The 16,064-nt window shown below is 49.6% G+C and overlaps 1 protein-coding gene across 13 annotated transcripts in view; it reads left to right on the forward strand.

Annotated features, from left to right (window-relative positions):
• Window positions 1–12,500, forward strand: part of TNRC6A (trinucleotide repeat containing adaptor 6A) — a 102,882-nt gene extending 90,382 nt beyond the window's left edge. For 11 of the 13 annotated variants that reach the window (XM_064592818.1, XM_064592817.1, XM_064592816.1 and 8 more), the window contains 7 exons: window positions 1,069–1,227; window positions 2,660–2,800; window positions 4,271–4,378; window positions 5,704–5,925; window positions 8,188–8,258; window positions 9,006–9,145; window positions 9,576–12,500. In XM_064592818.1, the coding sequence (XP_064448888.1) occupies window positions 1,069–1,227; window positions 2,660–2,800; window positions 4,271–4,378; window positions 5,704–5,925; window positions 8,188–8,258; window positions 9,006–9,145; window positions 9,576–9,951 (1,217 nt within the window). In that variant the 3' untranslated portion in view covers window positions 9,952–12,500. Of the gene's footprint in view, window positions 1–1,068; window positions 1,228–2,659; window positions 2,801–4,270; window positions 4,379–5,703; window positions 5,926–8,187; window positions 8,259–8,679; window positions 8,963–9,005; window positions 9,146–9,575 lie in introns of those variants that run through there. The other 2 variants (XM_064592826.1, XM_064592823.1) reach the window with 2 other exon arrangements.
• The last annotated feature ends 3,564 nt before the right edge of the window (window positions 12,501–16,064 follow it).

Genomic DNA, 16,064 nt, shown 5'->3' on the forward strand with positions numbered 1-16,064 from the left:
TCAGGGGACAGGCAGGGCCAAGGGCAGCGGGAGCAGGCACTCCTCACCTCGGGACCTACCAGGTCATCCCTGCAACGCTGTCATGTTCTTCACTCTCCCGCTGACTGCTTTTCAGACAAAACAGCCTTTCCGTTCCTCACACAGGCCAAGCTGCTTTTCTCCTCGGGTCTTTGTGCAGGCTGTGTCCACTGCCTGGCATCTCCTCCCTGGACCCTTTTTTCACGCTGGCGCGGCCCCCCCACCCCTTCTGTTGTCCTGTCCGTGCTCGGCCCGCTCCCCGGGCTGTGGGGAGGGCCTGCCCCGTCGTCCGCTCGCCTTCCCGGGGCCAGCACTTAGCGTGGCTGCCGGAGCCGGTCCACTGAGGGAGGGGTGTGCTTGCTGCGTGTGTCAAGCATTAGTCATTTTAAGATGTGTTCGAAGATGAGTGTGGAGAATAAATCGCCGGAAAACAAATGACCATTTCTAAGTGAAAATAAGTTGTCTTTTTGTGGGATTTCACACTCATTTGGATAACAGGTATCTTTACTGATGCTGTGTATAATCATAAGGGGGTGTGTATAGGTAGAAATGTAAACCTCCTGATCGAAAAGGTTATTTGTTTTCATTACATACAGGGGTCAGAGCCATTTCCTGGATTCCTGGGTATACCTCTCTGCCACTTACAACGTTCTCCACCACAATTCCTTCTTTACCGTTGCTGTATTTCATCCCCCTGGTGCTCCTCATTCACCAACAACACACGCAAAATACAGGTGTTTTAATGATTCGGAAATAAACTGGGGCCCATACTCTGTTCACTTATTGATGATTATGGTCCTTCTTATCCTCCTTGAAATAAAATTCACTATGATAATGTTTAGATCTCAGGACGTAAGAGAGTTAAAAGTGATTGACGTCTGGAAGAGTTCAGAGCTTGCTCTCCTCCTCGACTTTTCACACTGTCTACAGGACGCAGTTTGGAACCCACAGATCTCATACAGGGTATCCTGGTGATATTTGAGAAACTACAAGAAATAAATTCACTCATGTATTTTGCCTCACATTCACTATCATTTTTTCTCTCTTTAGGTGCTATTTCAAGTGGTTTCAGGCTGGAAGAGTCTCCATTTGTTCCCTATGACTTTATGAACAGCAGTACTTCTCCAGCCAGCCCTCCGGGTTCAATAGGAGATGGCTGGCCACGTGCCAAATCGCCTAACGGCTCTAGCAGTGTTAACTGGCCACCAGGTAAAGTGCTGACCGCTTCTTTCATGAGGCTCTGCTTCCTTTAGGTGTCATTACCGCTAGATGAGCTAGTGATGTAGGCCCGTTTGGGCGGACCGGCCTGAGCTCTGCCAGGGGTGGGAAGGATGCACACAGGATGCACGGAAAGCTGAGCGTCAGGGCTCAGGCAGAGGAGCCAGTCTGGCCTGTTAGTAGTGCCTTTATGCTCCAGTCAGTGAAGGGGGAGGGAGTCCCACCGGCCATTGTGAGGAATAAAATACAACCTTTGTTCCGGGTTCCTCTTCATCTGCACCAGGGGACGGACTAGACGGTGTTTCATCTGGACTGAAGCATTACCAGGAATGGACTTACGGCCTTCTTTTCTGTTTGCTTTGCTATGGCTTGTGATTTAATAAAGCACTTTAAAATGTTACCGTTTAGGGGCGCCTGGCTGGCTCAGCCCATAGAGCACGCAACTCTTGATCTCGGGGTTGTAAGTTTGAGCCTCACATTGGGTATAGAGATCACTTTAAAATCTTTTTTTTTTTTTTAAGATTTTATTTATTTGAGAGAGTGTGAGAGAGAGAGAGCACGAGCAGGGGGAAGGACAGAGGGAGATAGAGAAGCTGACTCCCCGCTGAGCAGGAAGCCCAATGTGGGGTTTGATCCCAGGACCCCGAGATCCAAGATCATAACCTGAGCGGAAGGCAGGCACTCAACCAACCGAGCCTCCCAGGCACCCTTATTATTATTATTTTTAAGATTCTATTTTTGGGGAGCCTGAGTGGCTCAGTCGGTTGAGCGTCTGCCTTTGGCTCAGGTCATGATCTCAGGGTCCTGGGATCGCGTCCCACATTGGGCTCCCTGCTTGGCAGGGAGTCTGCTTCTCCCTCTCCCCTTGCTTTTCCCCATGCTCATCCTCATGTGCTTGCTCTCTCTCTCTCTGTCAAATAAAATCTTTTTTTTTTTTTTTTTTTAAGATTTTATTTATTTATTTGACAGAGACACAGCGAGAGAGGGAACACAAGCAGGGGGAGAAGCAGAGGGAGAGGGAGAAGCAGGCTTCCCACTGAGGAAGGAGCCCAATGCAGGGCTCAATCCCAGGACCCTGAGATCATGACCTGAGCCGAAGGCAGACGCTTAACGACTGAGCCACCCAGGCGCCCCTCAAATAAAATCTTTTAAAAATAAAAAAAATAAATTCAAAAAGTAAAATGTTACTGTTTAGAAATATATAAACCCGAGAAATTATTTCATTTGCAAAAATACGCAGGTTATTCATAAATAGCAGCTTACATTACACTAATAGTAGTACTGAATCAGTCTCTTAGATGCTAGTATTAACTGGAAAATATTTGAGAATTGCATAAGCTTTAGGAATACAAGTTTTGCTTATTTAATAATGGATCTTTAAGTGATAATTAAGCTTGAACTAATTTTAAGTTTTTGTTTCCAGAATTTCGCCCTGGTGAACCATGGAAAGGTTATCCAAACATTGACCCTGAAACTGACCCTTACGTCACTCCTGGCAGTGTCATAAACAATCTTTCAATTAATACTGTGCGGGAAGTTGACCACCTCAGGGACAGGAACAGTGGTACGTAGGCGGGTACAAGACAGAATTTCTGAATGATGCCGGATGACACTAAAGTTTAAGAATGGTTCACAGAGGATGTGATACTTTCAGCCCATCACAGCATCTGACATCCAAGGGAGTCATGAAAATAAAAAGTGAATTCTCAATTTTCCCATAGGTGGTTCTTTGCCACTTTAAAAATGATGAGGATTTATTATCATTTGATACAGTAAACATATATTCACTTAACACAAAGGACCAACAAATATTTGCTTTCCAGGAATTGTAGTAGCAACTGAAAGGTTGTTGCCTACTTTATAACAAGTTTCAGTGTTGTGATTATCAAGAAATGGGTGTTTCATATAAAAGATGTTATATTATCATTCATTTATACACTCTTGTTAAGGAACTTTCGTGTGAGGAAGCAATTTAGCTTTCTTTGTCTCTCCGAAAATGTAAATTAAGACCAATTGAAGGGTCCAGTTCAGATGCACTTTTTAAAGGGTTATCAAACACAGTCATCCTACCACCTACCATATAGTTTTCCCTCACCCCAGTCATTTAAGTATTCTCTGCATGCACCTGAAGGAAGGTGAAGGGAGTGAAAGAAAATCCTTTGTTTCCGTTCTAAACCTACATCCTCCTATTCCTCTAAACAGTTGATAACAAGACATAGAACAGCATTTTACGTTAAGTATATGATTCTGTTAACAGGTGTTTGCCATATCACATGGTCAGGAAAGAATCCTCATTCTAAAATGGCTGAATTTAACAGACCACTGTGTAGAAGTAGTTAAAGTACCCGTCACTGTCCCAGCAGAATAGCGGGGACAGAGCCAAGGGGAGAGCCTCCCAGCCTTGTATGTAGTTACTGGAAGAATCTGGCAGCTTGCAGAAACGGGCTTCTTGTTTGTGGAAGATTGTTAGTCAGGAGAGGAGTTTAGATTTGATGTTAGAAGACACGAACCATTGAAGGGATGGAGTAGGAGGCCAGGTCGGAGTTATTACAGATCCAGACGACAGTCCATCCTGGAGTGGGGCCCAGTAGTCGGGGGTTTCGAACATAGGGGGAAGCCTAGGTTTGGGAGGCGGCTGTGGGGCATGATGGAGGGTGGGGGCCTGCTGGTGCCAGGGTGCCCCGGGGGGAGGAGTGACGTAAGGGTCAGTTTCAGAAGTCACTGGAGTTCAGTCGGGGGTTTGGGGGCAAGAGGACCTAGCCCTCCTTTGAGAGCCCAAAGTGGGACACAGAGCCAGAGTGTCAGGCAGAGGAGGGAAGCTACCTCACTGAGCCACGGTCAGAACAGTGAGCAGGCTCACTGGGCGCGCTGTCGTGAAGGCAGGAAGGAAGGTGCAGTCGTGGGCACCGTCCCGGGACCCCAGCGCCCGTTTCCTTTCTCCTGGTACTACAGCCTCACTGGAAGCTTCTGCTTATTCTTCAAGCGCCGTGCCCCTTGCTCTGGGGATGACTAACTGGGCTCTTCCCCCACATAGGGTCATCCTCATCCTTGAACACCACGCTGCCTTCAACTAGTGCCTGGTCATCCATTCGTGCCTCCAACTACAACGTTCCCCTCAGCAGTACAGCACAAAGCACTTCAGGTGGGCCTCATCCTGGGCTTGCCGAGGCCCTGTCAGAGGAACAGGGTACTCACCACCTGGGGCTGGGCTGTTGTGGGGAAGTCTTCTCTTTATCTGAAGTCTTCTCGGGGAGGTAGGAGGGTGTATTTCTGAACCTGAGAAAAGACTTGTAACACCATTTGTCCCTTTCTAAAATTGACTAGACCCAGCAGTCATTTCTAAAACCGTCCCCTTTCCCTGAGCCACTCTCACTCTCTCGTCTGAGAGCCAGCTTGTTAAATGCAGCTTCATTCGAAGCAATTCTCAAATGAGGCAGCTTTTATTTTTGTAATTTCTAATCCTTTGCAGACTGATAGTTCTGTAGAGTGTAGCAAACCTGACCTTGGACTTGCTGGAAAAGCGATCATACGTGGGAGCTGTGGCCATGTCTGGTTGCTGTCCGCTTATGAACGCTCGCTCTGCATTTCTGTGCTTGTTCTGTCAGAGACCAGTGAGAGCCCGTGTAGTGACCAGGCTTCCCACCACTCTGAGTCTCACTGACTTAACGGATGTTCACTTTATGAATCAAGTAGAAACAGTGAACAGTGACAGAAGTCACAAAATTTTCCATCCACTTCTGCCCCCTCATGGTTTTGTGGGATTATTTTGAACGAGTTTACCTTGTGCCCGCACACCCGCATTGCCGTGAGGCAGCGCTCTCAGGAAGTGAGCTTTCTCCTCCTCCTCCTTTTTTTTTTTTTTTAAAGCCAGACAGGCCTGGGGTTGAATCCCGGCTGTGCACAGGACCCATAGGCAGGTTGTTAACCTCTCAGACCTCGGTAGGATGTGTGTCAGGACTAGAGCTAGTCTGCACCAAGTGCCGCTCGGCACAGAGAGGTGCCCAGGGAACGTCGGCTGTGAGGACTCCCTGAGTTGGGGCTACTTTTGTGGTCCTTTTTCCTATGTGTAAACCAGAGAGTTCTAAAATCTATTTAATGACCTATGTGACGATCTCGAGTGACTCAGTTATGGTCATAAAGGTAAGGAGTTCCCAGTTGCTGTTTTAGAGCGATTGAAAGCAGTGTTTTTTGTTTTGATTTTGGTTGCGGTATAGTTTTGTACACGGGGCTAAAAATTTCATAAGTCTTGAAATTGTTAATAGACCAATAGTTTGAGTGTTTTCAGAGTCAAGGGAGCAGCTTCCTTTTGGCTTTTGTGGGGTTTTTTTTGGCAGTTTGAGTTGGGGACTTTTAATATTAAGAGTTTCTTTTTGGGGGAGAATGGGTGCTGACGTTATTTAAATTTTCTCTTTGCTAAAAGCATTATCTCCCCCCCCACCCCCCGCTGTGTTTTTTCCCTGTGAGTAGCCAGAAATAGTGATTCCAAATTGACATGGTCTCCTGGTTCAGTTACAAACACCTCTCTGGCTCATGAGCTGTGGAAGGTCCCTTTACCACCTAAAAACATCACTGCTCCGTCCCGCCCACCTCCGGGACTGACTGGTCAGAAGCCACCCTTGTCTACGTGGGATAACTCTCCCCTTCGTGTAGGTGGAGGATGGGGGAATTCTGACGCCAGGTACACCCCAGGTGAGATGAACATGATGCTCGGGATGGTTTCTTGTGGTTTCTTTGCTGAACAGGAATGCACAGTTGAGTCTAACAGAGACCTGTGCGTTATCCGCTATAAAGTAGGATTCGAACTTAGACGTGCGACTCCCCGCACATTGCCATCTTCCACAATTTTTAGGTCTTTGTGAGTCTTAAATTTTACTTGAAATTGTACCTGGTTTACTTAAGAACACGTGGCCAAAGCCACACCCAGTCAGTGGTCAGGTTAACGGAATGGACGTCACGTCTCTTTTCGGAAGTTCCCCGGAGCCTGAGAACATCTGCTCACGTCCTGCTTGTGGCAGGCGCACAGGGTCACAGCGTGCCGGGCAGAGAGGCTGGGGAAGGGGGAGCAGCCCGGCTGGGCCTGTTTGGGTGGCAGCTTGGCCTGACTGTGTATGGTTTCAGCAGGGACGTGCGAGAGTGGAAGGAGGTACTGGGAGTAAACGGTGCAGGGTCAGCAGTCCCAGGAAAACCGCCCCCCGGCGTCTCCTCCCTGCTCCTCCTGCACATGACTCGCACTGCATTCGGACTGGCATTGTGTCCCCGCCCTGACACACACACAGGTTGAACTAGCTGTCTACCAGTGGTACCAGTAAACCCGGTCTTGGTCTTCATTCTCCTCCGTCCCAGAACTGTAGCAGACTTTCTCATCTCTAGGCTGAACATAGTAAAACTTCATAGCGATGTCCGAGCTTTAGATAGGTGATTGGCTGAAAGAAAGCTTGCCAGTGTTTCCTTTGGGGAAAAGTTCTAAGGGACGGGGAGTGTAGTTTTGATTCCATGAAAGGATGCAAGCTCCTAAATGCACGTGAATGTAGTCGGTGTCCTGTGTGAGCGGTTCTTCCGGGCCGCGGGTGCTTCTGGGCGCCAGCTGCGTGGCAGGTGGTAGCACGGCGACGGGAGAGGGTACAGTGCCCGGGGCCCTGCGCTCAGGGGGCCTGGTGGAACCGAGTAAGGGTCGGCCAGGCAAAGCAGAGAGGACACGTACGCCAAGGCGAGCAGGCCAGGAAAGCGCGAGCACTCCTGTGGGAGTTGCCAGAGACTTGGGGGTGGGGTGAGCCAGTGCAGGGAGAGGTGAGTAGGCAGGCGCCGTGTCCCGGCACAGTCTTCCTCAGGCACGCCGACGCGTTGCTGAGGTTCCTCAGACAGGAATGATTGGATCTGAAAATCAGTGCTGTGGGAGCTCGGGCGCCCTGGGGCTGAGCAGGAAGGCCAGTCTGGGAGCTCCTTGGGAGCCAGCCAGACACACAAACGTCTGGGCGATTGCAAGCTCACTCCTTCCGATTGAAGTCCAGGGGACACACGGCGTGCGGTGGCTTCAGACGCACAACTCAGTGATTGAGCAAGTCTCTACGTGACCCTGTGTGCACCTCAAGTGTAGCCACCATCTGTCCCCACACACTGTTCCAGTACCATCGACTGTATTCCCCATGCTGAACCTTTTCCTGTGTCGTCTTCTTTCCCTGACTGGAAGCCTGGACCTCCCTCTCCCCTTCCCATTTTGCCCACCCCCAACCCCACCACCCTTGCCCCAGCAACCTTCAGTTTGTGCTCTGATTTTATAGGTTTGATCCGGCTTTGTTTGTTTCTGTTTTTTTTAAATTCCACATACAAGTGAGATCGTATGGTATTTGCCTTTCTCTGACGTATTTCAGTTGGCACAATACCTTCTAGGGCCATCCATGTTGTCACATGAGGCAAGATCTCATCCTTGTTTGTGGCTAATACTCCATTGTGTATTTATGCCACATCTTCCTTATCCATTTGTCTGTTGAGGGACAGTGATTGAAGGTTTTTAAATCCCCTTAGAGCTTCACACCCTGTGAGGCATGCCTGCAGTCATCAGACCATACCTTAGATAATCACAAACGAGGCCTTTCCCCAGAGGTGCCATTTTGAGATCGTTTTAGGCTTATAAACCAAAGGATGGCAAAGGGATACGGCCCTCTGTGCTCCCTCGCCTGCTGTGTGATGAGCTGGGGGCTGTCTGAGCTCACTCTCCCCAGAGGCAGAGCCACCTGGCCCGGGAAGTAAGGCCTGGTCAGAGCTGGTGTGAGTGGCCCCCGGAGCCGTGGGGAAATGGCCGCAGTAGAAGTGCAGGCGGCTGGGCGGGCAGGGCAGGGCACCAGGGGCCCAGGTGCTCCTCCCAAGCAGCCATCGCTTGACTGGGATGTGTTTGTCCTCAGTGTCATTCGGGCCCCAGCTGTGGAAAACTGACTTGCCCTTCTTTGTCCTTAGGTTCCAGCTGGGGTGAGAGCAGCTCAGGGAGAATAACAAATTGGCTTGTTCTAAAGAACCTTACACCTCAGGTAAGAATATTAGGCACCCTGGCCAATAGGCATGGGCCAGGTAGCACGGGAACAGAGAGTTCCAGACTTGTTTGAGAGGAGGTCCTCCCCAGGCCTCCCACAGGCTGAGTAGATCAGGCCAAGGAAGTAACAGAGGAGGATCTTTGGATGCCTCAGGCAGGCTGTGGTCTGACCCAGTTTGTTTACACTACAAAATGTGCATGGAGCCGACCAAAATTGATTCCTCAGTCTCGCTGCAGAGATGCTGCTGGAGTATGAGTAGGTCCGGGCTAGGATCAGGGTCTGTACTTTCATGCAGGTGGTCCTTGTACTGCAGTCGAGAAACCCTGGTCTGCCCTCGTAGATGAGAAAATCTCCTTAGGCCCCGGACCACCCCTCCTCTGGAGGCTGGATGTTAAGAGCCCACCCCCTCCTCTCCCAGGGAGCAGTGCCTTGATGAATCCTGTCCTCAGGGCAGGGAAGAGAGAAGACATGAAGCCACAGCAGGGGCATGGCTAACTAAGGAAGTGGGGATCTGGGGAGTGTCCAGGAATCTAGAGGCCACAGAGGTATGGCTCTGGGACCAGTGGAGGTGGGGAGGGGGGCACTGGACCCCGTCACAGCAGTGAGTCCCAGTGAAGAGTGTCAGCAGGAGTGCAGAACCTCGGGCAGGAAAGAGAGGAGCAGAGTCCCAGCCTGGGACGACCTCCCTGGGTGGTCCTCGTGACGGATCATCTAATTGGCGGCACCCCACACTCTGTCTCCTAGATCGATGGCTCAACTCTGCGTACTCTGTGCATGCAGCATGGCCCACTGATAACATTCCACCTGAACCTCCCACATGGAAATGCTTTGGTCCGTTACAGTTCAAAAGAAGAGGTAGTGAAGGCACAAAAGTCTCTGCACATGTAAGTTGGCCATCCGGTGCCCTCATAATTGGAGGAGTTTGGGTTCCCTTGTGTGTGGAAACACAGCTGATGACACTGTGTGTCATCTCCGGGCCAGCACGTGGGGCCCTGCGGTAAGAGTGCTTCGTAAGGTGGCAGCCTCGCTCTGTCTTGGGTTCCAAGGTCAGTACTCCTAAGGGGAAGCGTCACCCCTCAAAAGGGCCCTAGACAAATCTCTTAAATCACCTGTAGGAGACAAAAAAGCCTTGATCTGTCTGGATACCACAACCACACGGTGGGGCAGGTTTTGCTGTGGGCCCTGGAGAGCCCTGGGCCAGGCCTGGCACCCCCCCCCTCACCTTTTGAGCAGAGGCTGAGTGTTCCCCTCACTTCGAATCAGACCCTTGAGATGCCCCGAGTCTTCACCGTATCCCCTCTGTCTCCCCTCCAGGTGTGTATTGGGGAACACTACTATTCTTGCTGAGTTTGCCAGTGAAGAGGAGATCAGCCGTTTCTTTGCACAAAGTCAGTCTCTGACCCCTTCTCCCGGCTGGCAGTCTCTCGGGTCCAGCCAGAGCCGGCTGGGCTCCCTCGACTGTTCCCACTCGTTCTCCAGCCGGACCGATCTCAATCACTGGAATGGTGCTGGGCTGTCGGGAACTCACTGTGGAGACCTTCACGGCACTTCACTCTGGGGGACCCCACATTATTCCACAAGCCTGTGGGGTCCTCCCAGCAGCAGCGACCCCAGGGGAATTAGCAGCCCATCCCCCATTAACGCTTTTCTTTCTGTTGACCACCTGGGTGGGGGTGGAGAGTCCATGTAACGTGTCGATGTAGACTCACGAACTGTGACCTCAAGAAGCATAAAGAAAGGAGCACTAAGTTGGGCTCGCCGCCTGCAGCCAGGGGCCACCTGTGGGAACAGCTCTTCTCTGCACATTTTCCACTTTGTTTTCCCTGAAACATATCAGTTTGAATACTTGAATCATGCAGGCCAATATTATAATGTGAAAAGGTATCTATCTATTTACACTCCCAAATAGCGCCATACATGCTAAACCGTATAGAATGAGCTCACTTGTGTATATTCATCATGTTTAGCCTTTGGGTTCTTTTTTTTGTTTTCCTCCCCGCCCCTTTCCTCCTTCCCTTCCCGATTTCCCTCCCCATCCCTCACCCCCCGTTTTCCTTTCTCTCTCTTTTTTTCTTTTCCTTTTTTTCTTTCTCGCTCTTTTTTTTTTTTTTTTTTTTTTTGCGAGACCATTTTTTTGGGCTGATAATGTATGAGCTTTTAACTTTGCACTGAATGATGTTCTCTCGTCTAATCGGCAATATGGGGGGGCAGCTGTTCCGGTGTAAATGTTTACTCAAGGATGTTCTTAAAGGTGTGCGCTCTCTACTATGCCTTGATGTTTGCCTACCTTACTGTGGTGTCGTGGAGTTTAAAAGACCCGAGTTCTGATGCTGACGTAGGACTATAAATGAAAGTATTGCACCAGTGTTTTCATGTTCTAAAACTAAAGAATTTCGCTCTGCAGTTTGAAAAACTGTGGCCACAGCTGTGACTTGCAGCCCCCCTGCCACCCAGGACGGGCCCTGCACTTTGAATAGGCTTTCCATTTTGTTTTGAAGGTTCCCACTGTGAACCTTCTTGTTTACAGATTTTTTTGTTTGTTTTTTGAGAAAAAAAAAATGTTTACTCTTCCATCATTTAAAAAAAATTTAAAAGACAAAAAAAAAAAAAACAATGGAGGATGATTTACAAGATGCTTTCTATCTCTGGGAAAAAGGAGCAGCATTTGGCCATGTTCTTTTGTTTTCTATTCCTGTCCTAAATCCAAGAGCATGGTTCTCAGGAAAACCAGTTCCCCAGTTAGGAAAAAAAAAAAAAATTTTAAAAATAAAAAAATAAAAAAAATATCTCCTTGTAGTTTCTTATAGGGAAAAAAAAAAAACAAAAAAAACGAAAACCCCAACTTTTAGCACTGATACTACGTATTGGTCTGTTAAAGAAGTTTCTCTGCCAAAAAAAAAGAAAAAAACAAAAAAACGCTTAAAGCTGGAGTTGACATTCTGCTTTCAGATGCTGTCTTTTTATTAGTGAGTGATGATGACGGTTTGCTAATAATCAATAGGTGATAATTTTTTGTAACCCCATCAAGTGGCTCTCTCTGTTTCTGCTCTCCTGTGACTGTGTTAATGTTGAACTGTTGTACCTTAAAGCCGAAATCAGTAACTATGCATACTGTAGCCAAGGTACTGGGCTTACAGAATTGTTCGTTGTATAAAGAAAATTTTAAATGTTGTTGCAAACTAACGAGTTATACCATTTTTAAACTTACTTTCTCCTCGCCCCCTTTTTTTGCCCACAAATGGTATTATAATGCTTGCTTAGTCAAAGAAGACGGGCCAAACAAGGGTAAACATTTTAACAGCGCAGAATTTGCCATCATTTCATTGCCTTGATCTGTTTGTGTCCTAAGATGCAAAAGAAGTCAGTGGCTTTTAACTGTTTACAAATAGAATGTGATTGTAAAATGTACAGTTTGGTTGTGTTTGAATTATGAAATCCCTCCCGATATAATAAACCATGACTTTTTGGCTGCTCAACATTAATTGTCTCTTTTTTGTGAATTTCTTTGTACGCTCTTTTTTACAATGAACGTTTCAACGTTGCTGTATATGAGGGTCCTCATAGAGCAACCGAGTACAAATCTAAGCAAATATTTGAACATTCTATCCGAACTTCTCCACAATTTCACCCTGAAATAATGTGAGAACAATGGGAAACTGTAGCTTGCTCCTTCCTACCCTCTCTGAGCATCTTTGGGATCTTGTTGCTCAAAGCTCTCCTGTGACTTCATCTTCCCCACCATTTGTGCCCATCTCAAGCCTCAGCAAGAGACCATTTGGAACATGAAGCTTAATGACTTGCCAGTGTTCTAGTGTTAAACTCTCATACCTCTGTTACAAAATGAGAAATGCCACAACCTGGACTGGCCGCCTTCTTCCCCCTTCACGGCCCCCTCTCCTGACCCGGGAGCTCTGGGGCAAAACCTGTGTGTGTATCCCAGTGACTTCAGATCCTGCTCCGGCTTGCCAGGTGTGAGCTAATGTTGGACACCTTCCTATAAGCAAATGTTGTTCAATGCATTCAATGTATATTGACTTCCATACTGGTTTTTCCAAAAACCAAAGGTAGCTTTGAAAAACCACGTTTGGAAATGTTTGGAACGTTAAGCTGATTGACCTTTTGGGGCTTTGAGTAGTATATAATTGAATTCATAACTGCGTTAATTGTATTGTTAAAGTGTTTGGGAGTTTTTTGCGCTTGTTATGTGGAAATAAAGTGTTTGATTTAAAAAATTAAAAAGTGGTTTTGGGTTTTGCCTAGTCCTTAAATCATTACAGCTCTATTCCCTAAGTGGCCATAACCTCTCTCAGCTGCTTGGGCCTTTAGTCCAGGCCCTTATTCTGCCCTCGACGTTCCCCTGGCCAGGTGGCCTTGAGTCACGGCCGCCTGCAGGAGGCACTCTGAACGCTTTCGCACATCCGGTCACGCATTATTCCCACGTACGGCTCACAGCAGCCACGCGGTTCCCGCAGCCCCGGATGCGTGCCTGGCCCGGCTCGCCCGCCCGCGTGCGCACTGTCCCCAGCACGAGCAGGCACCTCTGTCCCACCCCCGGTCGCAGCCGCTTGCTACGGGAGTGTCATCCTCCCCTCCGGTCGGTACCTTGAGGCACTGGGCCAGGCCACCGGCTGGTGACAGCTCTTGCTCACCTGGGTAGGCCACATGCTCAGACACGTGGTAGGTGCTGAGTACTGGAAGGAATGACAGCCCGTCCCCCGTTGACATTTGAGAACCGAAAATCGCTGTAGTGCCACTGGTTGAACTGGGGGCGCCGGGGAAAGTCGAGGTGAAGTTCTTGACAGGTGGGGGGCGGGGAGTCAAATCCGGGTTCAAGGGTACGGAGAGAACAGCGTGAAGATGGGCTGGGGTGAAGGGGGCAGATGTTTGGATCACCCACAAATGGAGGTCGCACTGAGTGAGTTGGCTCGCTGTTGGGTTAAAAGACCACTTCCGAGCATGGGAGCATTGGTCTCCCCCTTCTCCAAAGCTTAGACCAATTCCTGCGGAGACTTTGATGCCAGATGTGGGCAATGGGGTCACTGAGCCAGAGCCAGAATCGCAACCCCAGTGAGCTTTGGGGGCCCCTTCCAGACACCCAGCCCCAGGCCCTGGCAGGGCTTCCTCCAAGCAGGCATTCACAAGGTCATGGGAAAGGGGAACGACAGTGGTGGTAAGTTAAGGATCCTCTGCACGCCCGGTGCTTCGAACTCCTCTTTCTCCCCTGGCCTTCAGAGCACCCCAGCCCGGCCCTGGAACTGGAAACAAAGTCCTAGCACGGTGGCTCTCAGGTCGCCTGCCAACACACCCCTAAAGGTCAGTAGAGGACGGAGGAAGTGCATCTTGGGATTGGGGGGCAGAGTTTTAAGCTCTGCATTTTATTTTATTTTATTTTATTTTTTAAGATTTTTTTAATTTATTTATTTGACAGAGAGATACACAGCGAGAGAGGGAACACAAGCAGGGGCAGAGGGAGAGGGAGAGGGAGAAGCAGACTCCCTGCTGAGTGGGGAGCTGGACACAGGGCTTGATCCCAGGACCCTGGGATCATGACCTGAGCCGAAGGCAGACGCTTAACAACTGAGCCACCCAGGCGCCCTAAGCTCTGCATTTTAGAGTCAAAACCACACCACGTAGGAATGTTGCATTCTCCGTGGTATCTGTTTTCATCTAGAAATAAGTGTTTCGGGTAGCCAGTTACATTGCCCTGATGCTTGGGAGCAATGGGCCATGGTGAAGCCCAGGAGCCCCACTTTGAGAAGGAGGCTAGACCCTTGGTTCTGGTCGGCTTGAGCGGCAGAGACTGAGCTCCAGCAAAGGGGCAAGAAAGTGACTTCCCCGAGTCTGGAAGCCCCATCTAAGCCTTGGAGATGCGCCTGTCCTGGCTGGCTATTGACCCGCTAGGTAGGGAAGCACCCCAACATGCTGGTAGAGCAGGACTCAGCTCTGGACAGTGAGGGAAGCTGCATCCGCGGTCCAGCCAACTTACAGGAAAAGACGAACTTCAGGTGACCCTGGGACCTGAGCAGTCCGTAGGCTGAATCCAACTCATGGACCCCCATTACGACATTACCCTACCACTGAACCACCCAGGGTTCCACTGACTTCCTTGGTTTTTTAACCAACTTTTTAAATCAATTTCTTGACGAAGTTGAAAATTGGCCATGTCGTTACTGTGTGGAAAATCAGTGCCGCTTGCCATACACAAACGGGGGCTGTCAAAAACTCAGGCACACAAAAATGTCCTCAGTTCTGCTGTATTCAGTCCAATTCGGTCAAAGTTAAAGGGGGAAATTAGAAAGTTGGAGAGAGAGAGAGACGTCCTGCCCGACGTGGCCAGACGCACGGCCAGGGCAGAGCTGTATTTGCGCTTGGTGCAGTGTTACCTCCTTCAACTAAAAAGCTCTCAGGTTACCCTCAGCCCCAGGGGTGGTTCCCCTGCACTCAGCAGAAACCCCAAGCTGCTTCCCACGGCCTGGGAGGCCCTGCGTGCCCTGCCCTGCCCCGCTGCCCTCCACTAGCTCAGTGCCCCAGGCCCTGCTGGCTTCCCGCCCATCCTCCAGCACTCCTGACCCTTGCTGTCCTGTAAACTGTGGTGGCCCCGTTGGTGAGGGCTGGCTGCTCCTCACAGGGGGCCTGGGGACCTCCTCCTCCTCTCCTGTCACAGCCTTCGGGAGCAGCCCCTCCCTGCAAGACTTGCTGAGGAAAACGGACTCGGTCCATATTCAGGGATGGGAGCGATGCAGTTTCCCCAGCGATGCAAGGACCAGCCGGAGCTCCCGCTCTGGAGCTTCAATGGGCAGAGTGTCAGGGGTGAGGGGAGGTTGTAGGAACCCGCAGAAGGAAACTGGGTCTGAGCCATCCCACTGTCCTAGAAAGGCAGCCAGCTGGGCGGTGTGTATGCATGGTGGTGGGGGAAGAGGTCGAGGGGGAGAGGGGCTTGCAGCGAGAGCCTGACAGACCCTGGCAGAGCACGGCCAGGTGAGAGGAGTGCAAGCTGCCCAGAGGAGCCAGGCTTTGGAAGAGGCAGGAAACAGGGTTTCTGGAAACCAGAAGCGGAGGGAGGGTAGGCAGGGCAAGTTCCAAATCCAGATTGAGAGTAGAGTTTCAGAATAAACAAGACGGAATCTGGGATGGTTAATTTTATGTGTCAGCTTGGTGAGGCCGTGGCCAAGTATTGTTCTGGAGGTTTCTGTGATGGTGCTTTTGCATGAGATTGACATTTCAATCAGTAGACTTTGAGTAGACTTGAGTAGAGCAGATTGCCTCCTATCAGTTGAAGGCTTGACTAGAACAAAAAAGGCTGCCCTCCCCTGAGCAAGAGGGAATTGGGCAGCAGACAGCCTTTGGACTTGAACTGCACCATCTTCCTGGAGCTCCCGCCCTTGGACTACCCTGCAGGTTCTGGACTTGCCAGCCTTTATAATCATGTGAGCCAACACCTTAAAATAGGTCTCTTTCTCTATGTACACATCCTATTGTTTCTGAATTCCTGGAGAACCTTGATGAATGAATCCCAGAGTGAGACCGTTCTCAGAAAGCCACTGAGCGTGTGGACGCTGGGTCAGAACCGCTTGTGAGTTACGGGATGTGGAGTGGTTAGGAAAACAGTACTTGGCAAAACTGAAACTGTTTCAAGCGTATGTCTCCAGTAGGTTGTGACTTCTGCTCCCACTCCAAAAGCATTTACTTCTTTTTTTTTTTAAGATTTATTTGAGAGAGAGGGCGCCTGGGTGGCTCAGTTGGTTAAGCGACTGCCTTCGGCTCAGGTCATGATCCTGGAGTCCCGGGATCGAGTCCCTCATC

Source organism: Mirounga angustirostris, unplaced genomic scaffold, assembly GCF_029215605.1.
Source record: "Mirounga angustirostris isolate CCGP_5_RB_7025 unplaced genomic scaffold, mMirAng1.0.hap1 SCAF_5, whole genome shotgun sequence".
NCBI lineage: Eukaryota > Metazoa > Chordata > Mammalia > Carnivora > Phocidae > Mirounga > Mirounga angustirostris.